This window comes from Geotrypetes seraphini, chromosome 6, assembly GCF_902459505.1.
Source record: "Geotrypetes seraphini chromosome 6, aGeoSer1.1, whole genome shotgun sequence".
NCBI lineage: Eukaryota > Metazoa > Chordata > Amphibia > Gymnophiona > Dermophiidae > Geotrypetes > Geotrypetes seraphini.
In genome coordinates this window covers 135,933,326-135,961,117 of record NC_047089.1, presented here as the reverse complement: position 1 = coordinate 135,961,117, position 27,792 = coordinate 135,933,326, and the positions used below count along the sequence as shown (strand labels likewise).

General features: G+C 44.4%; 1 protein-coding gene across 13 annotated transcripts in view; it reads right to left on the bottom strand.

Moving 5' to 3' along the window:
* The window catches only part of ABCC4 (ATP binding cassette subfamily C member 4), a 627,262-nt gene that overhangs the window by 410,007 nt on the left and 189,463 nt on the right, over positions 1–27,792 (bottom strand). For all 13 annotated transcript variants that reach the window (XR_004539971.1, XM_033950379.1, XM_033950382.1 and 10 more), the window contains 2 exons: positions 18,019–18,115; positions 4,397–4,606 (listed from right to left, as the gene is read on the bottom strand). Coding sequence is in view for 12 of the 13 variants with exons in the window: in XM_033950379.1 (XP_033806270.1) it covers positions 4,397–4,606; positions 18,019–18,115 (307 nt within the window). In the remaining variant the exon portion in view is untranslated. The remainder of the gene's footprint in view (positions 1–4,396; positions 4,607–18,018; positions 18,116–27,792) is intronic.

The following is a 27,792-nucleotide window of genomic DNA, read 5'->3' as shown; positions in this document are numbered from 1 at the left end:
CAGCTGCAGGTCCTTGTCCCTGGTGTGCGCCCTTCTCTCCAGCCGTAAGTCCATGTCCTTCGTTCCTATTCATTTCCTCTCATCCTGGTGTTCGTCTTCTTGTGGGTTCCCTCCGCTGTTTCCAGATCTTGCTGCTGTGTCCCCCATTTCCTCCTGGTGGCTATCCGTCTGGTGGTCCACATTCTCTGTAGGTGTAGCTGGTGTTTTCCCATGGTCTCCCTGTATGCCTTGTCTATGAAGTTCTCCAGACGGGGTGGGTGGGGTGGTGTTTAAAAAAGTTACCTTCGCTTCATAAGATGCACCGAAAGTGCGTCTTATGAAGCAAAAAACATGGTAGGTCCTAAGACACTATTTGTAGATCCACAGCATATAGTTCATATGTGCACCCAAGCATAAGGGGATGCATCTGTCATGATAACCTTGTGATGATGGGGTAAGTGAAAAAGGAGACCTCTGGATAGAATGGAGGTCATTCACTACTGAAGCAACTGCAGAAGAGATGATGTTACAGAAATATGCTGTGAAAAATGATCCGTCACTTGAGACCACTGAGAGGAAAGGGTCCACTGAGGAGTGTGAAGGTGTAGTCGTGCCAGTGGAGTCACATGCACAGTGGAAGCCATGTGGGCTAGCAGAATCATCATGTGTCTTGCAGTGAAGGATTGAAGAGGAAAGAGTTGCTCACAAAGGCAGATGAGGGCCTGAAGGCGATCCAGAGGGAGACACGCTCTCATGAGAGTGGTGTCTAGGATAGCTCCAATGAAGGGGGGACATGATCGAGACGGTCAAGTATCTTACGGGCCGCATCGAGGCGGAGGAAGATATCTTCTTTTTCAAGGGTCCCACGACAACAAGAGGGCATCCGTTGAAAATCAGGGGCGGGAAACTAAGAGGTGACACCAGGAAATTCTTTTTCACTGAAAGAGTGGTTGATCGCTGGAATAGTCTTCCACTACAGGTGATTGAGGCCAGCAGCGTGCCTGATTTTAAGGCCAAATGGGATCGGCACATGGGATCTATTCACAGGGCAAAGGTAGGGGAGGGACATTAAGGTGGGCAGACTAGATGGGCCGTGGGCCCTTATCTGCCGTCTATTTCTATGTTTCTATGAATTGAAGACGTTGAATTGGAATGAGATGTGATTTGGGGAAGTTGACTTCGAAACCTAGAACCTGAAGAAAAGAGATGGTTTGAGATGTTGCTTGACCACTTCCTGAGAGGATACAGCCTTCATCAACTAGTTGTCCAGATAAGGAAAAACTTGGAGGCCGTGCGATCGGAGAGATGCGGCCACTACAAATCAGGCATTTCGTGAAGACTCTGGGAGAAGATGCCAGGATGAAGGGAAGGACCTTGTACTGGTAGTGACATTGATTTATTTGAAAATAGAGGTATTTCCTGGAAGCCAGATGGATTGGGATATGTTTGTAGGCTTCCTTGAGATCCAGAGAGCATAGCCAGTCATACTGATTGAGGAGAGGATAAAGCAGGGCAAAGGAGAGCATCCAAAATTTCTCTTTGACTAGAAATTTGTTGAGAGCTCTGAGATCCAGAATGGATCGCAGTCCTCCCGTCTTCTTTGGAACTAAGTAGTAACAGGAGTAGAATCTCTGCTGCTGTTGAGAGGGGAACTTCCTTGATGGCATTCAGCAGGAGAAGGGATCGAACCTCCTGGAGAAGAACGGAGGACTATCTAGGGTCCAAAGCAGACTCTCTTGAAGGATGGTCTGGAGACAGGGTGTGAAAATGGAGAGAGGGTAATCCTGATGAATGATGGCTAGGACCCAGAAGTCTGATGATACGAGCTCCCAGCGAGCGATGAAAAACTGAAGACGGCCTCCAATGGGCTGAAGCAAAGACTGTAAGATGTTGGCGGTGGCTATACTCTGAAGAAACACATCAAAAAGGCTGTGTAGGTTTTTGAGGAGCAGACTGTGGTTTCTGTTGTTGACGGGATTGTTGTTTCTGCCTCCTGGGTTGAGACTGAGGAGGAGCTGCAGGCTTAGCAGCAGACTTTCTCTGGTAAGAAGAAGCCGGTCTGAAAGGACGAGAAGGTGGAGGCTTCTTCTTAGGCTTGACCAAAGTATCCCTTCTGGTCTCATGAGCTGACAACTTTTGAGTAGCCGTGTCCATGGAGGGACCAAAAAGTTCATCTCCCAGACAGGGAGCATTAGCAAGTCTGTTTTGATGATTCACATCCAGTTCAGATACACAAAGCCAGGCCAGGCGTCTCATGGCTACTGACACTGCTGCCGCATGGGAGGCGAGTTCAAATGTGTCGTATGTGGAACGAACCATATATTTTCTCAGCTTAAACAGATCAGAAATATGATGCTGAAAAGCAAGAAGTTTGCGTTCTGGAATGTATTTTTGGAAAAGTGAAATCTGTTTGATTAAATGCTTGAGGTAAAATGAAAAATGAAAATTGTAGTTGCCAGAACAGTAGGCTAACATAGCATTTTGGTACAGGCATTTCCCAAACTGATCCATTGCTTTGCCCTCTCTGCCAGGAGTTACGAAGGCGTAAACACCAGCCCCCGAAGACTTCTTTAAGGTTGATTCCATCAGGAGAAACTCTTGTGGAAGTTGTGGTTTGTCAAACCCAGGGATAGGAACCACTCTGTACAGAGAATCCAACATGCGAGGAGCCACAGGAATGGTAAGTGACTTTTCCAGATTTTTGTAGAAAGTTTCCCGTAAAATGTCATGAAGGGGAAGATTGAACAGTTCCTTAGGTGGTTAATCATAATCTAAGGCCTCTAGGAACTGTTTAGAACATTTGGAGTCAGCTTCAAGAGGAATGGATAATGTCTCTGACATGTCACGAAGAAATTTGGAAAAAGATGACTTCTTAGACAAAACAGAATCTCCTGAGAGGAACGGTGAGGAGAGTCATCATCTGAAGAACCCCCATTTTCAGAGAGAAGAGGATTTTGTTCACAGGTCAGAATTCTGAACAGAATGGGCCGGGGCTGGGACCGAGTACTCGGTGTCAAAGGCTCAAGATGTTTAAGCTTCTACAATGCCTTCTGGGACTGCACCAGAGTCAACTCAGGCGATGTCTATGTCGAGGATGAATGGCATTGGCGAGTCAATGGTGCCTATTCTCTGATAGGAAGCATCCGTACTGATGGAGATTCCACTGCAGGTTCAACTCGTGTCGAGGGCTCAAACCGGACTGGCACCGGGGGAGTTGGTGTCGATATGAGCAGAAGTTAGGTCGGCACCAGCATTTGAAAATGCTCACCCAATTCCTCTTTAAGCACATTATCTATCTTTTGCTTAAGGGTAAGCACCGGTACCATTGGCTTTTTTTGCCGGAACCTTCAGTGCGGCTCTACACTCCGATAATGAGGAGGCCGATGACGAGGCACTCACCGATATTGGAACGGAGCACTTTTTGGGCCTCTTCGAGGTTGGCAGGATTTGGCTCACTGCTACTTTGACCTGAGGCCCAGACGGGGTGGGGGAAGGCTTCTTAGCCGGCTTACCCACAGAAAATTGTGACACTGGAATTGTTTCTGTCGGTGTTGAATGATGCGGTGTCGTCTTGGCCGGCGCCGTTGAAGTCGGTATCGATGTAGACTCACCTTCCATTGCAACTCTAAAAAGTAGTTTTTGCTGGATCAGGTGGTTCTTCAATGTTCTTTTTTGAAGGGAAGAAAGCATGAGTAAGTTTGCGGACAGTGCTCAGGCCCCAAGCACTGGAGGCACAAGCGATGCGGATCAGTTACTGAAATGGGCCGAGCACAACCACACTTTTTAAAACCCATCTGCGGACGAGATATCGACAGAAAAACAGCCCCGGCTAGGTCAAAGTCTGAGGCCAAAGGTCGAACCCGCAAGAGTGAAAAAACAAAAATCTTTACGATTTTTTTTCTTTTTTATTTCACTCACATGAACAGAGCAGAACAAAAAAGAAATGACTAGAAAGTCAAAATGCCGCGAGAGCAGGAAGGCAGCAAAAGAAAAAATTTCAACAACCATTAAAAGACACGTCTTCTTATCTCCACGGAAATAAATAAACTGAGGGATCACGTGCCTACATCGGGCAGGAAGGCACACACGCATGCGCGGTGCAGGCTATCGCAAACTTTCTAAAGACGTAAAGTGGCAATGCACTTTTAAAGCGGTCCATACTGGGGCTCCATCGGTGATCTCACCCATCAGTGAGAATATGCTGCCTGTTTGTCCTGGGATAAATAAAGCAATTTTTATAAACCTCAGTGTGGTTGTGGATTTTCAAAGCTCTGGATCTGCCTGCCCTTGCTCACACTACTATAATGACGTATATCTTAAAAACATGAGAGTTAAGAGGCTTTTCATGAATTAGTTTGCCAAATATTTACACTAATATGTTTTTCATTTTACAAATTCCATTCTGTTTGGTACGTACCAGCACGTGGTCAACAACACCATCCGCTTGAGAGTGCACAGAAGAATCCATCGACCACAACGAAGACTGTGAAAATGTTCGACTCCTTGGTTTTCCTAATGGGGTATCAGGAACTGATAACTGGTCTTCTCCATTCTGCTTCAAAAGGGAAGCAAAATCTACTCCAGACTGCAAAAGCTCTGAATATGTTCCTTTGCCTATCACCTGGCCCTACAATGGATTAAATAAATTTAGGAAATTAAGCATATATGCCAGTAAATTAGTTATGAGTCTAAAAGCTCTATTTGCCTGTATAATCCTCTACAGAGTCACAGGTGAGACTAAGGGAAAAATGTCACTGTTAACATCACTCATTTTACGAAATAAATGTTAATTGCCCAATATCTCATGGTTTAGGACATTGATTTGGATTGCAACCTGAAAGACAGTTCTACCCCCAAGGAACAACTTTTCTAAAACAGAAGTATGGATAGATTATCAAACAGCTTTAATACACGATCAAAATATGAGTTATCAGTAAAGGGATCTTTAACGCTTGGTGGCAAAGAAAAGGACTCCAGAGTGTGATTACTTAGGTACTGTATATACTCAAATATAAGTTGATCCGAATATAAGTCGGGACCCCCATTTTTCCCCCCCAAAAGGAGGAAAAATGGGTGAGTCAAATACAAGACAGGGCTTAATATTTAAGTGCCATGTCCTGCCAGGATCTGCACCCAATGTCCCCTCCCTCACGTCCTCCTCCCCTGGCAGGCTCTGTACTTCTCACTCTGTATCCCCTCACTCCTTGCCAGGTTCTGTACCCAGCCCCCTCACTCCATGACAGGCTCTGAACCCAGCCCCCATCACTACCTGCCAGGCTTTGCACCATGTCTCACCTTCCTACCCTGTACCCCCCTCTGGTGCTCTAGTGGTAGGCCGGGATGCCTCCTGTCTCTCCTCCTGGCCGACTAACAATTTTTTAAACTCCCTTCCCCTCTTACCTTTTGCGTGGTTTTTAATCCCTGGTAGTCCAGCAGTGTATGAGGCAGGAGTGATCTTTCCATGGCCTGCCCCATGCTGAGACTCTCCATCCCTGGTTCCCATTTTGCGGCCAGTGGTGTACCCGACAGGACCAAGCTTTTCGTGCTATCAGCTTGGCCCCGCGCTGCTCTCGGAATGGTTGCCACCAGTTCTCACAGCTATTCTGAGTGCAGGGCCGAGTAAGAAGCATGAAAAGCTTGGTCCTGTCGGGTGCGCCGCTGGGCTCAAATGGGAACCAGGGACAGAGAGGCTCAGCATGAGGCAGGGTGTGGAAAGATCGCTCCTGCCTCATACACCGCTGGACCACCAGGAATTAAAAATGTTACAAAAGGTAAGCGTGGGGGCGGGGGAGGTGTTAAAAAAAATTGTTAGTCAGCCGGGATGGGAGACAGTCTACCACGTCATACGTCAGGCGGGTTGAGGCTTGCAATGTCCGGGAGGGGGGTCAGGTCTTTATTGTATGATGACCTGAATATAGGATGAGACCCCCATATTTGGGCCATTTTTTGGCCCAAAAATGTCATCCTATATTTGAGTATATACGGTAATTACTTAGTGGTGCCAATTTATAACACTATATAGCTTACTTATCAAAACATTCACGTGGGCATTTTCAACATTGACCCTCTCGACATCTGTCTGGTTGTTTGTCTCCAGTGAATCTAAATCTTAAGAGTGTTTGTTAGAGGCGTGTTGTGGGTAGGATTAGGGTGGGATTAGCACTTGGACATTTGGAAGGGATAATCAAACCTTTACTGGAACATCCAGGGCTTTTTTTGGAGCTAGATCTGTTTTTAAAACGAATAAGTGTCAAACAGGTGCCAAAACTGACAAGATGAACATTGGAGGGTTTAAGGCATGACCCCTCCTTACTCCCCAGTGGTCACCAACCCCCCTCCCACCACCCATAGATGGGGAGAAAAACTCCAGTACTGTCCAGTCTGTCTGGCTTGCCATCAGTTGATCGCGGCAGGGGAATTCCCATCAACTGAGACAGTTTCGGAAAGTCCTGCTGGCTCAATTGAAGGGATTCCCCCTGCCAAGATCAGCTGAACTGGCAAGGAGATTCCTTTTTCCCCTCCCTCCCTCAGATCCACCAATCTCCCCGCCACACGTCCTCCAAGCCCTACATCCCCAACATCTCCCCACATCCACCCATCTCTCCTGTCATCTCCCCACATCCACCAACACCCCCTGTACCTTCCAAAGAAACATCTTGGGATGAAGTGTGAGAGGCATAAGGGGGAGTGTGTGGCACAGTGGTTAAAGCTACGGCCTTAGCACTCTGGGGTTGTGGGTTTAAACCCACGCTGCTCCTTGTGACCCTGGCCAAGACATTTAATCCCATTGCCCCAGGTATACTAACTAGATAGATTGTGAGCCCACCGGGACAGACAGGGAAAAATTCCTACCTGAATAAATTCATGTAAACCGTTCTGAGCTCCTTTGGGAGAACGTTATAGAAAATAGAATAAATAAATAAGTCTCTGGATGATACAGGAAAAGTTTATTTAAATATAGTTTGTTTAAAAAAAAAAAAGTTAAAAAATGGGTAAAACAATATGATACAAATAATTCAAATAACCCAAAAGGACAGTTAGCTCTAGATAAGAATATGGTACAATCAGTGTGCACATAACAAAATACCAGTAGTAATCAAGCGAAAATGTTGTCTAGATTCTGATGCAGAGAACCAATGGAAAGATGTTATCCACTAACCACCTGCACCTTTCAGGGAGGCTAGTGCAAGGTCTTTCTCCAGTCTGGCCTAAAGGAAAGCCAACCCCGAGTTTCCTGATTCCTCTCTTCGACTGAAAAAGTGCTCCGCTTTTGAGTTTTTCGTAGAAGCCATCAAATCAATCACTGGCCTGCCCCAGTGGCACACAATGAGATCAAACACCCTTTGGGAGAACAACCATTCCTCCGGGTCCAGGCTTAGGAAGCCAGCCTAAACATTTTCCACTAATGTCACATGGGCTGTCGTCTACTGGAGCAGCATCTGAGCCCTTAGGCGTAAGGAGGCAATTCTGGTGTCTCCCTATCTGTTCACACCCTTACAGCTTTTCCCTCAATGGCCTTTTCCAGTGCCTTCAAGGCCAGCTGGATGGCTCAGAGCTCCAGACGATTTATGGACTACCCCTTCTGACAGTGAGTCCACTGGCCTTGAATTGAGAGGTCCCCACAATGAGCTCCCCAGCCAAAAAGGCTGCATCAGTTGTGAGAATCACCCACGCTGATATCCGGAGAGGCATGCCCTTCAACAAGGAGGTTTCCTGAAGCCACCAACGTAAGCTGTTCCTCACTGTCCCTGTCCATGGGAGCTGCATCTGAAGCAAATGCCTCTGCGGAGACCACTGAGACAGAAGAGAGTCCTGGACAGGATGCATGTGTCCCCTGGCCCAAAGGTCAATTTCCATGGATGCTGCCATGGAGCCCAATACCTGAAAATAATGCCAGTAGGAATCTGCATCGCCAAGAGAGACAGGATCTGTCATCTCAGCTTCTGTTTGCATGTCTCTGGAAGAAAAATGCAGCCCCGAGCCATGTCAAAAAAAACTTCCAGATACTCCAGAGTCTGTGTCAGTTCCAGATGGCTCTTCTTGAGGTTGACAATCTAGCCCAACCGCTAAAGCAAATCTAGCACTTGTTGCACCCCATCTTATTCTCCTGCCTGTCTAGAGATTTTAACTACCCCGGGATAAACTGGAATATTGGAAACTCAAACTGTGCAAGGGAAACAGAATTCTTAGAGGCTGTGAGGGACTGCTTTATGGATCAGCTTGTCAAGGAACCAACAAGAGGATATGCCACTCTTGACCTAATCCTCAACGGAATAGGGGGACCTGCAAAAGAAGTGGAAGTAGTAGGACCACTAGGAAACAGCGATCACAACATGATCCAGTACAAATTAGGAGTAGGTACAGCAAAAGGGAAGAGAACTACAGTGACAACGTTCAACTTCAAGAAAGGGAACTATGATGCTATGAGAGCAATGGTAAGAAAAAAAAACTTAGAAACAGCTCAAGGAAAACAGAAACTGTAGAGCAAGCCTGGTCTCTATTCAAGTGCACAGTGCAAGAAGCACAACATATGTACATCCCCAGATTTAGAAAAGGGTGCAAAAAAACCCGAACAAAAGACCCCGCATGGATAAACTATGAGGTGAAAAAAGCGATAGGAGACAAGAAAAAATCATTCCGGAAATGGAAAAAGGACCAAACTGGGGAAAACTGGAATGAACACAGGAAACACCAAAGAGAATGTCATCAAGTGGTTAGGAGAGCGAAAAGAGAATATGAAGAGAGGCTGGCCAGGGAGGCAAAAAACTTCAAATCATTCTTCAGATATGTTAAGGGGAAGAAACCGGCGAGGGAGGAAGTAGGACCGTTGGATGATGGAGACAAAAAGGGAGTGATAAAGGAGCAAAAAGAGGTAGCCGACAGGTTAAACAAATTCTTCTCGACAGTCTTCACAAACGAGGACACATCCAGTGTACCGGAACCCGACGTGATCTTCCATGGTGATCAAGAAGAAAAACTGTCAGCAATAGAGGTGAGCCATGAGGATGTCATAGTAACATAGTAGATGACGGCAGATAAAGACCCGAATGGTCCATCCAGTCTGCCCAATCTGATTCAATTTAAATTATTATTTTTATTTTTTTCTTCTTAGCTATTTCTGGGCGAGAATCCAAAGCTTTACCCGGTACTGTGCTTGGGTTCCAACTGCCGAAATCTCTGTTAAGACTTACTCCAGCCCATCTACACCCTCCCAGTCATTGAAGCCCTCCCCTGCCCATCCTCCTCCAAACGGCCATGCACAGACACAGACCGTACAAGTCTGCCCAGTAACTGGCCTAGTTCAATCTTTAATATTATTTCCTGATTCTAAATCTTCTGTGTTCATCCCACGCTTCTTTGAACTCAGTCACAGTTTTACTCTCCACCACCTCTCTCGGGAGCGCATTCCAGGCATCCACCACCCTCTCCGTAAAGTATAATTTCCTAACATTGCCCCTGAATCTACCACCCCTCAACCTCAAATTATGTCCTCTGGTTTTACCATTTTCCTTTCTCTGGAAAAGATTTTGTTCTACGTTAATACCCTTTAAGTATTTGAACGTCTGAATCATATCTCCCCTGTCTCTCCTTTCCTCTAGGGTATACATATTCAGGGCTTCCAGTCTCTCCTCATACGTCTTCTGGCGCAAGCCTCCTATCATTTTCGTCGCCCTCCTCTGGACCGCCTCAAGTCTTCTTACGTCTTTCGCCAGATACGGTCTCCAAAACTGAACACAATACTCCAAGTGGGGCCTCACCAATGACCTGTACAGGGGCATCAACACCTTCTTCCTTCTACTGACTACGCCTCTCTTTATAAAGCCCAGAATCCTTCTGGCGGCAGCCACTGCCTTGTCCTCCAACAGATAGATAGATTAAAAAGCGACAAATCACCAGGCCCGGACGGAATCCACCCTAGGGTACTAAAAGAACTAAGAAATGAGATAGCGGGAATACTCCAACGAGTTTGCAACCTATCCTTGAAAACTGGAGAGATTCCGGAGGACTGGAAGATAGCAAATGTTACACCTATCTTTAAAAAGGGGTCAAGAGGAGACCCGGGAAACTATAGGCCGGTAAGTTTGACATCGGTTCCAGGCAAGATGGTAGAAGCACTGATAAAGGACAGCATCTGTGAGCACATCGAAAAAAATGGGCTGATGAAAGCGAGATAACATGGCTTCTGCAAGGGAAGATCGTGCCAAACAAACTTACTGCACTTCTTTGAGGGGGTAAACAGCCAGTTGGACAAAGGGGAACCTGTAGACATCATTTACCTTGACTTCCAAAAGGCCTTTGACAAGGTACCCAATGAGCGGCTACTTAGGAAGCTGTGGAACCACGGGGTGGAAGGGGACGTACACAGATGGGTCAAACACTGGTTGGCAGGCTGGAGACAGAGGGTTGGAGTGAAGGGTCACTACTCGGGCTGGAGGAAAGTCACGAGCGGAGTTCTGCAGGGGTCTGTACTTGGACCGCTGCTGTTCAATGTATTTATTAATGACCTGCAAACGGGGACGAAATGTGAAGTTATAAAATTTGCGGATGACACTAAACTCTGTAGAAGGGTTAGAACTACGGAAGAGTGTGAGGACCTACAAAGGGACCTAAACAAACTGGAGGAGTGGGCGAATAAATGGCAGATGAAATTCAATGTAGGGAAATGCAAGGTCATGCATATAGGGAGAAAGAACCCGATGTTCAGCTACCAAATGGGGGGATTAGTATTAGAGGGAAGTAACCTTGAAAGAGATTTGGGTGTACTGGTGGATACAACAATGAAATCAACGGCGCAATGCGCAGCAGCCGCGAAGAAGGCAAACAGAATGTTGGGTATTATTAAAAATGGTATTACGACCAGAACAAAAGAAGTCATCCTGCCGTTGTATCGGGCAATGGTGCGCCCGCACCTGGAGTACTGTGTTCAGTATTGGTCACCGTACCTTAAGAAGGATATGGCAATACTTGAGAGGGTCCAGAGGAGAGCGACACAAATGATTAAGGGCATGGAAAACCTTTCATACACTGAAAGATTGGAGAGGCTGGGGCTCTTCTCCCTGGAAAAGCGGAGACTCAGAGGAGACATGATAGAGACCTACAAGATCATGAAGAATAGAGAAAGTAGAGAGAGATAGATTCTTCAAATTTTCAAAACATATAAGAACAAGAGGGCATTCGGAAAAATTGGAAGGGGATAGATTCAAAACAAATGCTAGGAAGTTTTTCTTTACTCAGCGGGTGGTGGACACCTGGAATGCGCTTCCAGAGGACGTAATAGGACAGAGTACAGTACTGGAGTTCAAGAAAGGATTGGACAATTTCCTGCTGAAGAAAGGGATAGAGAGGTATAGATAGGGGGCTACTGCGCAGGTCCTGGACCTGTTGGGCCGCCGCGTGAGCGGACTGCTGGGCACGATGGACCTCGGGTCTGACTCAGTGGAGGCATTGCTTATGTTCTTATGTTCTTATGACAGGGCTCTGATCAACTAATCATCCAGGTAGTGATGTACCTGGATCTGCATCTTCCAGAGATGAGCCGCAACTACGACCATAACTTTGGTAAAATTGTGGGGGGCTGTCACTAATCCAAATGGAAGGGCTATAAACTGAAGATGCTGAAGCTTCAAATATTTTCTGTGGCCTGGAAAGATGGGAATATGCAGATACAACTCCTTGAGGTCCAGGGAGGCCAGAAATTCTTCAGAAGCCACTGCTACGATGACCAACCGGGCCATTTCCATGTGGAAATGGGGGACCATCAGAAAGGCATTTACTGCCTGATTCACATGGAAAGCGGAAACCATTTTTGGAAGAAAAGAAGGAACCATAATACACAGAAAGGGATCCCTGTAGGAGAGAGCCTGAAGCTCCCAAATCCTGCGGGCTGAGGTAATTGTCACCAAGAAGACCGTCTTGATCATGAGATCCATCAGAGATGCGTACGGAGGATGAGCCAGAGAGCGAAGAATCAGATTGAGGTTCCAGGTCAGTCAGGGAAGGCGCAAGGGAGGCCTTAGTCACAGTGCGCCCCGCAGAAAATGAACCACAGCCGGATGAACTGCCAAAAAGTTCCTCAGGGAAGGAAGGCCCATACACGAAAGACCAGCAATCTATACTTGGAGCAAAGCTACTGCTAGACCTTTCTTCAGACCAACCTGAAGAAACTCCAGGACCCGAGGAATCAATGGAAGAGAAGGGTCCACTTGTCTCAGGGCGCGCTAGGCCTAGTAACACCTCCAAGCCTTTGCATAGAAAAACAGAAGAAGGAATGGCCTACTGGTTAGAGCTCTGAGACTGTGAGTTCAAATCCAGTGCTGCTCCTTGTGACCCTGGGCAAATCACTCAATCCTCCATTGCTCCATTAGATAAATAGTGAGACCACCGGGACAGACAGGGAAAATGCTAAAGTATCTGATTGTAAACCGCTTAGATAACTTTGATAAATACCTAAAATAAATAAAAATAAATAGGCCGCCACTGTGGCCTTCCATTTGTTGTGAAGCAAATTGGCAAACACTGTTGAAGAATAGCCCCGGCTAGACAAGGCCACGTGCTCAAGAGCCATGCCATAAGACCAAAGCAGTCCGGATCCTGCATCCCAATGGACCCTGTGTAAGAAGGTGAGAATGGCAAGGTAGCTGAAATTCCCGATCCTGCTGGAGTCGAACCAAGTCGACATACTATGCCCGCCTCAGTCAATCGGCAGCCACCAGAATCACCAGACCACCGCGATCCGCCTGAACAAATGCCCTATCATGGGCCATAGAGGGAGACATAAAAAAGACCTTCCCGGGGACAGGGCTGAACCAGTGTTCCCAGGCCTTCACTGCCAACCTCTCGGCAACGACCTGTGCCACAGGAAAATCTACGTTTGGAGAAGTAAAGTGCTTGTTAAAGCCATCCGCTATGGGTTAAAGCAGCACATTTCAAGGGACCCTCAGGAGTCTCCCAGATATCTGTAAGAATCCGAACAAGGTCAGGATGATCAGGAAAATGGGCAGATTTTGGCCTTTGGTCACTCATGAAAGAACATTCATCAGTGACCGGCTGTTCCGTCTGCAGCTTCAATTCCTGCAGAGATTAAGAGATTAAATCCACAAGGTGTGTGGGCTTGAAGAATCTGCACACAGTAGGGTCCTCCCCCAAATCACAGGCTCCGCACAGGTCTGGATCCTGGAGATCCACCAGATTCACCACATCAGTGACCACCACAGAGTTGCCCTACAAAAGCAGAGGTATGTTAAGAGTGTCTGGTGCAACTGTGGGCACCGCAGCCTTACTCACCGGAACCCCAGGACGACCTGAGCAGGGGTCCCTGTGACCAACAAAGAGGCTGGTGGAAGGGAAACAGGCAGACACTTTTTAACTAATTATGCCTGAAAGCATATTCACAAATTCCAAGGGGGGGGACCATCCTCCGCAGGGGGAGCTGACCTCTGCACCTCAGATTTAGAATGCTTGGAAGACTTGTGAGGTTTATCACTGGAGCCGCGCTTGCGTTTCACTGAAACATCGCCAGCACATTCCTAGGGCCCCCTGACACCATTTTCACGGGTATCGGGGCAGAAGGCATATGAAGACCCACCCTGGAAACTGAAGGCACCGCATCCAGGCAAACCTTGGCCCCCTCACGGACCTCAGCACACATGGAACACGGCTGCACATCCAACAGCCATCCACTGTAAATGAGGCATGAATCTATGACATCCTGACCTAGGGAAGTCATCTATATGGTTTTCTTTCAAAAGTAAAGCTGGCAAGTATAAAAAATAACTTTAAAATCAAATCTGGAAAAATCCAAGATGGCCACTGAAGGCCTGTTTTGAGTAAAAACCCTCAAAAACAGAGATTTTAGTATTTTAGGGGTGGGGGGGGGCATAGGGCATACTGGGAAACCACCTAAAAACCTCTGTAGCTTATGCTCAGAGAAACATGTGCTGACAGAAAACAATGAAGCCTATACTCACTGTGACAAGTGTTGAATGAGAGAAACTGAAGAGAGAGCTGAATAAGCTCACAGGGAGATCCTTTGCCTCAATGAACTGGAAATCTGGAGTTCAAGTCTTCTGACTGCCCCATCGGCCTGACCACCATGGCTGGAGACCTCCACCACCCTTGAACACGCCACACAGACAGCTGGCGGAGGAACGCAGTCTGGCTCCGATCCCGGTCGTGCCTCCAAGGAACATCTCAGCCTGCATCTACCCACTAGCACACAAACCTGGAGTGAGCAAGCTCCCAACAAAACACCCCAAGCCCTGATCTGATGTGCAGGCTGTGTAGGGGGCTTATGGACAAGCAGGGAACCCCCCAGAAGCAGAATTTTTCTAAAGGTCAGCAGTACCTACAGTCAAGGATGTCCCCACAGAGAACCTCCATAGCATGAGGGCAAAACCCGCAAACAAAAACTACTGAAATACCACGAAATTAAACATGAGCAGAAAAGATAAGCTCAAACAGCCTGGCCTGTAGAAAGAAGAACTGGTAAGATGAGGAGCATGCACAGTGATGAGGTATGAGGGGGGAGGGGTTAAAGCCTCTGAAGTTTTGAAGCTTCCTACAGATCCTGGCAGGTAGACGGAAATAACCCACTGGTCCCGGAATAAAGTGGGATTGTGCAAGAACTGAAAATTCAAAATCAGATAGAAGACCTAAACCCTAAGCTCAGAAACCCTTAAATTTAGGATTTCAGACCCACCCTGATTTTCCCATAGGAAATAATGGAGCTGTACTCAGGAGTTCTGTGAAGGTGACTGCCAGTTATCTATTTCACTGCAGCTGGAGAGAATGAAAGGATTTTCTGCCTCAGATGCTTCCAAATCCAACTCCAAACCCAGAAATCTTCAGGCTGCCGGTAGGACCAACCCCGACTGAGACTTCCACCCCTACGGAACCTTGCAGCATGACGGGGGTTGACAAACTATGCAGCAGGCGCCCTGATACCATGAGGGTTCTTACACAGGATGCCCACAGCCTGCCCTCAAGCCACTGAGAAACTCAGAAGGTGAGCTGGCTCCCAGAAGAACAGACCCCAAGCCCTGAAGATTTACAGCAAGCTGGCTCGCCAAGTCCACCTGGAGGCTTGCCCTGCAGTTCGGCTCAGCAGAACCTGCATTCTTTCCCAGGCAGAGGATCCCCAAGAATGGGGTCTCAGGGCACCAAAGCTTCAGAAAAAAAGAACTTAAGGCCAAAAAGAAAAATAAAACTAAGCAGAGCAGAACACTTATGCACAGTTCGCTTGCAGAAGAAAAACTGGAAGGGGAGACTGTGCTCCGCCTCTATTCATACTTTTATGAGTCCAGTTTATAGGAATGGATTGATCACCATAAATATGGACTCCTGAGTGGATGTAATAGAATTGCTTCTTTTAAACTGTCTCTTCCCTATTCTCAAGTTACAGACACAGATGCATGCATATCGGGTCCGACAATAATTCCATGAAGAAACTCTGTATGTGTTCCTCACTATGCACCCCTACTCTGTCCCTAATGAGCTGTTTCTTGGTCATTCAGAAGTCAATTTCATTTTGTGTTAATTCTACTATAAAACTTATCAACTGAACCTTACAGCTTTCTTAATGGTTGCTATGAGTACTGCCAACTAATACTTATTGCTGTGAGACACTGGCACCCTGTGGTTAAATATAAAATCCACTCTTTTATATGTTTTGACAATGACATCTACTGGATTTATATTTTCACACTTGACTTCAATGTATTTTTTACAAATCACCTATGTTTGGATACTGTTCCATTCATTCATTTAACCTTAACGTTAAAATGTATACAGAAACAGATATTCACACTAACGTATTCCATTAGCCATGCTCTGTATTCTTTTCCAACTTTTGTTTTGCACCAGTATTCACTTATAGTATTACAGTGCTTGAACAAATCTGTCTTAAAAATGATGAAGCAGATGAATCAATAAAATGAATTTTTAATTTAAAAGCTCATACTGGGGGGATTCTGCATGGGTCACCCAAAGTTAGGTGCTCAGTTTTGCACATGGAGCATAGTAATCGGCATTCAAAGCGCTTAATTGGCAGTCCTTAGTAATTATACACAGATCTGTCCTATGCCCTGTTCTTTAACATTAGGGCCACTGGGGGGGGGGGGGGCAAGGCAAGATTTTCCCAGGCCCAACCTCCAAATGGGCCAACTATAGAAAGTCATCCTAATAGGGTTGCTCCAAGGACCTTTATCTCCCTCCCCTCCTTCCCTTCACAAGCCTCTCTCTCAAGGGTCGCCAGTAGCAACTCTCACAAGCTGCCTGAAGCTGACCTGGAAACCTCCCCTCTGATGCATCCCATCTCCCTCAGATATAACTTCATCCTGCAGCGAGGGGAGGTTTCTGGGTCAGCTGTAGGCAGTATACAAGAGTCACTGCCACTGCTGCCAGCAACCTCTTTACAGAGAAACTTGTGAAAGTAGATGAGGTGGGGGGAGGACGTTACCTTTGACTGAAGGTGCAGGCCAGGCATGGTGGGGGGGCAGGGTGGGACAGGTGGCAGCAGCTCTTAAAGATTGTTTGCCCCATGCCCGGCTTTGTCTCTTAGCAGTCCTGTAAAGTGTGCCAAATTTTCATAGACTGGAACTCTAAAGGGGCACGGCCATAGGAGGGGCATGGATGAGTCAGAGGTATTCCCAGAATTTCAACACAGTGTTATAGAATACCTACATTTCCATGCCTAACTGCCATTAGTTGGGCACAAGCATTAACATTAGCCTTTGGCAAGAGTAAAAGCAATTGGTCAAAAGTATTTGATGAAACGCAAGAGTAACATGTGTGGAAGATGCATCTGTCTGCCTTATGTGCCAAATTGGCTCAAGATGACATAATAATAAAAATATTTCCTTTCTAAAGTACTCTGAGGGAAAAAAACAGAATAGAATATCAGAGAATAATCAATTTATTTGTTATAATCTACTAGTTTTTTAGCCCGTTACATTAACGGGTGCTAGATGTGTAGACTTAGGCATTTATTTCTTTTTTCTTTCTGTATGTCTATGTCTATCTTTCTTATTTTCTTTCTGTATGTCTGTCTTTTTCTCTCTCCCTGCCCCCTTTCTTTCTTTTGTTCGTTATGTCTGTCTTTCTTTCTGTCTCTCTCCCTGGCCCGCTGTCTGTCTGTCTTTCTTTCTGTCTCTCCCCCCTGTCCAGCAGCACCCCTCCCTGCTCTCCCTGTCCAGCAGTAGACCTTCTCCCTTCCTTTTACCTCCCCCCTGTCTAGCAGCACCCCTTCCCTGCTCCCCCTGTCCAGCAGTAGCCCTTCTCCCTTTTTACCTCCCCCCTGTCCAGCAGCACCCCTTCTCTGCTCCCCCTATCCAGTAGCACTCCTTCTCCCTTCCCTGCTCCCCCTGTCCAGCATCCACTAGCCCAGGCAGCCTCGGGGCTTTTGCTAGGCCGGCCCACCTTGCATTATCGAAGTGGGCCGGCCTAGCAAATGCCCCAAGGCTGCTTGATGAAACCGCAGTTGCTGCCTTTGCTGATCCGGGGGTGAGAAGAGGTGTCCCGGCAGCGCAGGCAGTCAGCCAGCCAGCGTTGGAGATCAGGGCAAAAGGCAGGCACTGCGCATGTTTGACATGGAAGCACGGATCACGGACGCAGGGCGCACGGAGATTGAAGTGTGCATGCGCTTAGGGTTTTATTATATTGGATTCCCAACTTTACAAAAAGTAAAGTATACTCATTCTTTCTGAATTCTGACTCAAACTTATCAACAAAGAAATCTGATTACTTGCGTTACTTTACTAGCTAGAACTTGTATAAAAAATGTCTCAGGCCTTACAAATCCTTATATCTACATTTCTGTAATGCTACTAGACATACTCAGAGCTGTATACATTATATGCTCACAATTTAAGGTTTTGTTTTTGTACCTGGGACAATAGAGGATTAAATGACTTGCCTAGAGTCAAAAGGAGCTACAGTGGGAATTGAACCCAGATCCCCAGGTTCTCAAACCACTGCACTAACCATTAGACTACTCCTCCACAGCAAGATAATGGGCAACAAAAGACAATTCTCAAAATTTACCTCTTTAAGTATCAGAATCTGCTTTGCAACACCAAGGTACTGCAACTGATGAGTCACTAGAATACAGATTTTTTTGTGAAGAACTTGAGAAATACACCTGAAAATAAGATAAATTATGTTATGATATTGTGTTTCAAACTGTCAGATTAAAAGGCTAGATATATTTTTGAAATAGAGACATATGAAAGAAAAGCATAATTATTTTACCTAATGCCATCAGAGCTGTGTGCCTCCAAACCTCCAACCACAATTACTCTTGTATGGTGATCACCCAATCACACACTAGGGTTAATACTCAAAAGATTTAGCCAGCCAAAATTGGACCACTTTAACCTGTTAAATTTGTGCAGTTACAGTAAATTTACAAGACACATAAATCTAATTGGAAATGAAAAGGGTTCATTCAGAAGTGTACTTGGGTTGGCCTTCTGAAAATAGCTAGTTAGAATGACATCAACACACACCCCCAACCAACCCCTTTTACAAAACCACGAAAGAAGTTTTTAGCGCTGGCTGGCATGCTGAATACTCTGTGCTGCTTCAATGGTCACAGAGTTCTAATGAGCGTTAGCGCAGCGCAGAGCATTCAGTGCGCTGGCCGGTGCTAAAAACCTTTTGCACAGTTTTGTAAAAGTGAGGGTAAATGTTTAAAACCAGTGGTTGCCAAACCTAGTCCTGTAGGCACTCTAACCAGTCAGAATTTTAGAATATACAAAAATGAATATTCATGAAAGGCATTTACATGCAGTGGAGGCAGGAGGCAGTGCATGCACATTTCTCACATGAATATTCATTGTGGATATCCCAAAAATCAGACTGGCTACGGTGCCTCCAGGATCAGGTTTGGGCACCACTAGGTTAAACTGTAAACTCCGGTCCCACACATAGCAGTCCTAAATTCGAATACATAGCTTTAGACAAAATTCAGCCAATTAGATTAATCTATAATGCACTGCCGTGTCCCACCAACCATGGCACTGGCAGATCTAACTTTGAGCTGAGATGTTCCTGATTGCAAGGAAGAGGACGAACACCTGATGCTGATTTTTGGCAAAACGGGGATTCCCTGTGGGGTGGTAGGAAACGGCAGTGCACCAGAGAAGATTATGAAGTTGATGAACTGGCATGTGCTTTGAAGTTTACAGCTAAGAGTCCCCCTGTTGTTCTATTTTGATCCTTGCCGGTATATATGAATTGAGTTTTAGGCGTGCTTTAGACATCCTCGTGGCACAAGTGCCAATCAGAGTTACTTAGGCGTCAGGTAGACGTCCAATATTCGTTTAAAAAATCCATTTTCCTAATATAGACATCAGATAGACGTCCCTACGATGTTATATATAAAATGTGTTTTTTACTGATTTGTTATCATTATTTCAGGACTGTAAACTTTAACATAATTAACCCAAAGTATACCATCATTAAAAGGATAATAAAAACACAGTATACTATGTTTAAAAGGATATTTATAATATATTAGTTTCAGTGGGAGTTGATCTGGGAACATCAGTGTGCATATTGAAAAAATGTGACAGGCTTACACGCCAACCTTCACTCTAATCCGCTGTGCTAGATAATGAGCCATACAATAATAGCAATTCTGATTGGATTATACTACTCCTTATAGGTAGTGAATGGCAGTTAATTCTGCTAGGAGACAGAACAAGGTAGATCTCACTGCCCTGTTATATCCTTTTTCTTTATTAGTTCAGAACTGTATATTTCAACAGTATAAAAACAAAAAAGTCATAAAATATGCCATGTTTAAAAGGATACATATAAGATTATTGTTTGACTGAGATGTACTGAGTGGGAGTTGAACTGGAAACATCAGCATGGAAAGGAGGAAGCTTCACAGAAACTTGTATATCAATGGTATCATTAGCTCCTATAAGAAGTGTAAAGCATAGGACTTTGAGCATCGTATAGGCTTTAGATAGACGTGGTTTAAGCTCCAGAAAGGCGTTAGCAGGATACATGCTATTTAGGCAGCCTAGGTCATCCAATCAGCTTTCTTTTGGCATCCCACAGACATTATTTGAGAGAGGTTTTTAGAAGTGCTTCCTTCCTCTAAATTACACTCTCTTTCTCTTGCTACAATCAGCTCATTCTTCAAAGCAAACAGAAAGCCCATAACTTCAACTGGCCAAGCTTAAAAACAGAATAAAACACAGAACAGACCTGAATGTGGATTCTAGTTCATTGCAAATGGAGGTATGCAGCTGCAAGGTAGAATGCCACAAGTAAAAGACGGGCCAGGAGTTGAATTCACAACCTCTGGAAGATCAGCACAGCGCTTTTACTCATTGAGCTACATCACCTTCCACTCCAGTTTCTCTAACTCCCCTGTCATATTATAGCTTAGTGATCTGCTGAGACATAAGACTGGTAGCTCAATGCTTTAAAGCACTGGTTTCACTGTCCCAAACTAGAATCTCAAGTAGGGTTCAATAAATGTGACATGGAGTGAAATACTGCTGTTTTTATCAAATGCAAGCTCAACTTTTGGAATGTACTGTTTCTAGTATTGCTAATGTTGTGGTTTGAAATGAAAATTAGATGTGATTGGTCTGTAGATTGTCATTTTTATTAAAATGAGTATTTTGTCAGCTGAAGGACATGAGGGAGTCAAACCCAGACCAGTCTCACACCCAAACCTTCATTCTAACTGCTGTGCTAAAGAATCAGCCTTAAAATCATAGCAATTCTAGTTGGATTATACTGTTCCGTTTAGGCATCGTTTGGGCAACAGCTTTGGCGTGCTTGCGGATCCGAAACGGAGCACCCAAAGCATGACAAAACGGCTTCAGTTAAGCATATCTCAAGCTTTTAGAGTAGGAAACCTCTCCCCTGACTGAAAGAAGCCACCAAGTTAAGGCACCTTGTTGCACCTTGTTCATCCTCTCCAGCTCTCATCTAATCTCATTTTCTCAAATATTATCCTGGTTGCCACCCCCTAAGGTCCTCCCCACTTCTCTCCTTTGCAGCCTCGTGGAACACTAGATAAGAGAAATGTCAATGTGATGAAGTAGCTGAAGTGGTGCTTATTAAGGAAATACTAATGCCCGGTTGCTACTCAATATAAATAAGCACAAGGTGAAAATGTGCTAAGATTCTCATTGCACAGTCCAGGAAAGCAGCATGCAAGTGTAATATCAGGCAGCTGCAGTTTGATGAGATGGATGACAGGTATGCAGAGTAAGGCACTCGTAGGTCCAAGTTGTTACTGTGGTAGGATTGGTAAGGTCCCATAATCTGCTCCTGGTAGGAGAAGGCAGGCTGAAGAAAAAGGAAGATGGATTGAGACAAATTGAGAGTTGATTAGTGAGTTTTAGACTGTCTTTTACAAAGGTGCACTAAATCCACGCATGCGCTAACTACTAATGCATCCTTAGGATAACATGCACCCATTAACCTTTAGCACACGCTAACAGCGCCTAAACGGTGCCGCTTCAGCGTGCGGTAAAACTTAATGTGTGCATGTTATCCTATGCACGCGTTAGTAGTTAACACATGCGTGGATTTAGCACACCTTTGTAAAAGACAGTCTAAAACTCACCAATTGACTGTTTTCTCAGAAAATCTTCTATAACTACACCCTTCTGAAGGAAAAAAGTGTGAAACATGTTAGTATTCTGAAAATGTAGATAATTCATCACAAGGGCAAAGAAAAGTTGCAGTACATCATTCTCACTTATTCTTTCAGTTTGGGGATTTGAGCTTTGGCCAGGTGCAAATTGTTGTGCTGAACCCAGTTTGACAGACCTGCTATGGCCTCTGGGAAACACAAGGGGAGTCATTAGCCACTCTGGGAGCCTGAAATCAGGAGAAAAAGGGGGAAAAAGTTAAGATAGACATCTGTGGCAAAAATAACAAACAGAAGTCTTAGGAGAATATGTCACACCACAGTCTCAGAATAAAAGCTAGAATGAACAGAAGGAAAAAAACACTGTTCCTTTTTTATAATAAGGATGCCTGTCAATTATGACTCTAAAATGATTTACCTTTATCTCTATGAGGAAAAGCACTGCTTTCATCTTCCCAACATCATAGGTTCCACATATTCATGTAACCTGCATATCCATTTTGCTGGCACCAAAGTTTCAAACAATATGGGGGGGGGGGTTTCAGTCAACACTCCTGGAATCAATTTTTATCATCACTAAGTCTCAGACCTGCTAATGACCCAGTGGAATGGAGAGAGTTGTGGCAGATATCAGGGGGAGAAAAAGTTAATGGAAAATCACCATAAGCAATAACACAGAATGGGAGTCCAAAAGAAGAAATCAGTTCTGCCTCAGCTTTTATCTAATAAAGACACCTAAGTAGCTAGCAATATATCATTCTCACCTAGATTTGTTATCTTAGCTGCTAGCAAGGAGTTCCTGGAAAGATGAAAAAGGTTAGACAAACATCAAAATTGCAAATTACTATAGATGCCAATGGTCCTATGAAATGGAGAGAGTTGTGGCATATATAGGAATGAAAGGTTAAAAGATAATCAAGAAAAGTAAAGTCTCAGAAATCAGCATAAGCAATAACACACAATAGGAGTCCTAAAAGAGAAAACACTGCTCTGATGGACCTTCTTATACTAAGCATGCCTAAATAGTGTCTGACATCACAGGCACCATTTGGACTTCCCACCAGAACACTTTCAAATCTGATTGGGCGTGCTTTAGGTGTAGTTTGGGCAAACACACCTGTACTGATTTTTAATCAATTCCTTCCCTTCTCAAAGCTTTTACCAGAAGCCATTTGTCATCTGCTTAGTCTGTAGAGGCTCTGTTACCAAATTCTAAACAAAGTTCCCTCTATAGCTCTATGCCTTAAGGTGCTACTTTTATCTTCCATACATCAGGGGTTCAAGTCTTGAGTGCGGTTAGCAAATATTTGATATTTGATAACCTTCAAACTCTTTGGCCATTCCTTTGCTTAAACATATTTGAGTTGATCTTTAAAATGATCTGCAGCAATTCTCAGATGTCTAAAGCAGCCTGTTCTCTCTCATTCTAAACCCACTCCCCCAACCCAAACACAACCAGCCAAGCTGAATATACCAACAGGAAAGTCTCTAGGGTACATCTCAAAAACATGTACCTTCCATCAATACCTGTCCAAGCCCTCTGAAGTTTTAAGTAAACTGTTATACCTGTTGCCCTGCGCGGATATTGCATAGAAGGAAATCCATTCCTACCACAATGGCTTGTAGCAGAGAGAAGATGAATGTATCTGATGCACCTGTGCCTGCAAACTGCAGAATGCTGATGAAAAACAGCAAAGTCCACCACTTATGAGAGCTGTAAGGATGCTATTAAAATGAGTGAAGGTGAGAGTGGGACTTGGACAAGGTACAACAAAGAGCATTAACCTGGTGAGCCACAAATAGCATCGTTCTTCCCATAACAGCTTAGGATGTCCTAGCCATGGGAAGGAGAAAATAAGTTTGCCTGGAAAGGGAAATGTGCTGATAAAATCGCAAAATCCACCACCTAGACCCTCTTATGACAGCTAATAGGAAGCTGTTAGAATGAGTGAATGTGGGATTTGAACTGGGAAATTTGCAATGGACAAGGTGACCAAGGTGCATTAACCTGGTGAGCCAGAAATGCTTTCGTTGTGGTGATGGTGATATGATAGCTAATAAGATGATACATAGGCAGGTCAGTCAACTATGATATGACAGGGCAGTGAGCTCCACATGAGTAGAAGCTGTTGTAGCTCAATGTGTTAAAATCCTGGGCTGATCATACAGAGGTTGTGAGTTCAACACCCAGCGCATCTTTTAATTGTGGCATACTACCTTGAAGGTGCAGCTTGATGATCTCACAATGAGGTCAGTTTTGTGCAGCTGAAGAGCTCCATTTTGCAATGAGGGAAAATGCATGTTAAGGTCTGTATATGTTTGTTCTCTTTTTAAGAACTGAGAAATGAAGTAATGTGTGCAATAATGATATGTTTTTCATGTTCTTTCTTTGCTCTCAAGAAAAAGATGATTGCAGCACTGTTTGTTGAGAAAAAGGGTTTTTTTAAAGCAGGAAAGCCAAAGGTGGTGTAATGAGTAAATTATATTACTGTTTGGGCAGAAAAGTACTATGTTTTCCATGCAATATGTTTATATTGATGTGCTCTATTGATATGGTGGCTTATTAAATCTATTAGGAGGGAGATTGAAGGAAAAAACCCCATATTCGAACTCACTATAGGAAATATTATTGCAGAAGCAAAAGGCACGCTTAACTTGCGTCTATAGGAAGTCACCGGCTACAAAAGCTGAAACTACATTGAAATGAAGCAAAAACCACACTTAGACCAGCTTTTCCTTCGCCTACATTTTCCACGAAGTTTAGACGCGTCTGCTGCCTAACTAGCGTCTATGTGGTGCCTATCCTTAACCACGCCCAGGTTACGTGCGTTACGCCCACGTCTACAAACTTAGACGTGACTTTTCCCTAAACCCGCGTCTATATCGCGTCTTTGTTTTGAGTACGCCTATCTCACACCTAACTCCATCTAAGTCCCAATTAACGCTTGTTAAGATCCTTAAATCGCTCATTATCCACTTAAATCGGACGTCTAAAGCACGCCTAAAGTTAGGCGCCCTTTACAAAATCGGGGCCTATATGTTGAATAGAACTGTGTATGAATACCAGAGTGGAACTGATTCTCTCCTTGAAGGCCGATATCCTGCCGTTTCTTTTGGACTATTTAATATGTGACAAAGTGGAGGTTTTTTTAATCATGAAGACTAATAGGTTTTTTTCTCCACTTTGCCATTTTGTTTGAGCTGTGGCTTTTTGTCCCTGTTGGATAGGCTTGGGAGAGGGGTTCCAGTGAATATATGAGTATGTGTGGTTAATTATTCAGTGATTTATTGTACTCTCTCCTATAAATTTTGGTAGGTGAAATCACCCCTTATTATACTGTTTCCCAATTTGCCAGCTTTCCTAATTTCTGAAAACATTTCTTCATCTGTCTGCTCATTTTGTCCTGGGGATACCACTAAACGAACTTAAACGTCTTCAAATTATCCAGAACGTTTCTATTAAACTCATCACTAAGTCTAGAAAATTTGATCATGTTACACCCCTTTTAAAAAATGCACATTGGCTTCCAGTTATCCATCGGATAACATACAAACTTTGTTTGCTTGTTTTTAAGTCTCTTTTCTACAAGACTCCAGCATTCATATATAAACTACTAATACCATATCACCCAAGCAGAACCTTGAGATCTAATGAGCAAAATTTGTTGACCATTCCTTCACTTAAGGTTATTAATACTAGACGGCAGTTTATCTTTTCAGTAACTGCTCCTCAGACTTGGAACGCTCTCCCAATTTACTTACGAAATGAGCAGGACTTAGGAAAATTTAAAAGTAATCTAAAAACATTTCTTTTTAAAGATGCTTTTAATATTTAATTTAACAATTCTTAGACCAGTGATTTTATTTTATTTTATTATGTTTTGTTGTTATTTGTTTCCCTACTGTGCTTTTCCTTTGTTTTGCTTTTCTTTATTAATTGTATTTCAAACCCCTATCTTACCTTATGTAATGAGAATAATGTACTAGTTATCTACCCAATGTTATTATTTAAAGTTTGTACTGTTTTGTCTCTAATTGAATGTATTTTAAACTGTTCATCGCTTAGAATTCGATTAAGCGATCAATCAAGAAAAATATTAAACTTGAAACTTGAAACTAGTATAACCCTACTTGTATATTCCTTCCCTTCACACATGAAATTTCTATCCATATGGAGTCCACTGTTATCTATATCATGCAGAATATTTATTTGGTTTGATTCAATTCCCTCTTTAACATATAGCGCAATGTCCATCCGTTCCCCCTCCCCCCCCCCCCCGCCAATTTAATCTACTCTATCCTTGTAATATAATTTGTACTCAGGTAACAGTGTCCCATTGGATTCGCTTTTAATTATATATAGCATGAGGCTATATATTCATGCAATATTTAAATTTGGGATAAATAAATTCCATTAATCCTTTTATAATGTCATGGGCAATTTTTCTAGCTAGAAAATCTCACAGATGCTTGGTTTTGCATTTCTCAAAACTGAAAATTTGTATCTGCAGAGATAACATGCTTCTTCACAGCAAAATTGTTATAAAATATACAGAGGTCTTTCCTCTGCTGCGTCATTCATCTACAAGATGTGATGTGGCAGAGGGAATGCTCTGGCTGGGTCAGCCATGAGCTGCCTGCTCACAGCACCACCTCTGCCAGCTGGCTGCCACCACTACTGCTTCTTTGGAAGGCCTGCAGATATATTGAATCTCATAGCACGGGGTTGGTCAGAGGGAAAGAGGTCAGACTCGCACAGGGGAGGAGAAGGGGATGCCTACACCATCTAATGCAGCACAGCTCCACAGCAGTCCTTGGAACTTTGGATCTCTAAAGCAGGCTTTTCCAGCCCCTTTGGAGATTCAAACTTCTGTTCCAATAGAAACATAGAAAAAAGCAGCAGAAAAGGGCTATAGCCCACCAAGTCTGCCCATTCCAAGTATCCCCTCCCCTGAATTTACTCCCTTAAAGATCCCACGTGAGTATCCCATTTTCTCTTAAAATCCGTCATGCTGCTGGCCTTTATCACCTGGAGTGGGAGTCTGTTCCAATGATCCACTACTCTTTCGGTGAAGAAGTACTTCCTGGAGTCGCCATGAAACTTCCCTCCCCTGATTTTCAGCAGATGCCCTCTGGTGGTCGAGGGTCCCATGAGCCAGAAGATATCATCTTCTGACTCGATGTGTCCTGTGATGTACTTATATGTTTCAATCATATCTCCCCGTTCTCTTCTTTCCTCAAGTGAGTACAGCCGCAATTTTTTAAATCTTTCTTCATACGTGAGATCCTTGAGCCCCAAGACCATCCTGGTGGCCGTTCGCTGAACCGACTCGATCCTCAGCACGTCCTTTTGGTAGTGTGGTCTCCAAAACTGAACACAGTACTCCAAGTGAGGCCTCACCATGGCTCTGTACAACGGCATCATAACTTCAGGTCTCCTGCTGACGAAACCTCTGCGGATACACCCCATCATTTGTCTTGCCCTGGAGGAAGCCTTCTCCACTTGATTGGCAACCTTCATGTCCTCACTAATGATCACCCCTAGGTCACGTTCCGCCGTGGTCCTAACCAAGGTCTCACCATTTAGTATATAAGTTCTACGCGGGTTTCTCTTACCCAGATGCATTATCTTGCATTTTTTAGCATTGAAGCCTAGCTGCCAAGTAGTTAACCATTGTTCCAGCAACAGTAGGTCGTGTGTCATATTATCAGGTAATAAGCTTTTGCCTACTATGTTGCAAAGTTTGGCGTCGTCGGCAAACAGTGATACCCTTCCTCTAAGTCCTTGCGTCATATCTCTTATGAATAAGTTAAATAGAATCGGGCCCAGGACCGAGCCCTGCGGCACTCCACTGATCACGTCCGATGCTTCGGATGGGGTACCGTTCACCACCACCTTCTGAAGTCTACCGCTCAGCCAATCCCCAACCCATGTAGTTAGAGTGTCTCCTAATCCTATCGATTTCAGCTTGTTCAGTAATCTTCGATGAGGGACGCTATCAAATGCTTTACTGAAGTCCAAATATACCACGTCCAGTGACTCTCCAGCATCCAGTTGTCTAGTAACCCAGTCAAAAAAGCTAATCAGATTAGATTGGCAGGATCTGCCCTGGGTGAACCCGTGTTGGTGTGGATCACGCAGTTTTTCTTCGTCTAGGATTGTGTCAAGATTCTGTTTGATCAGTGTTTCC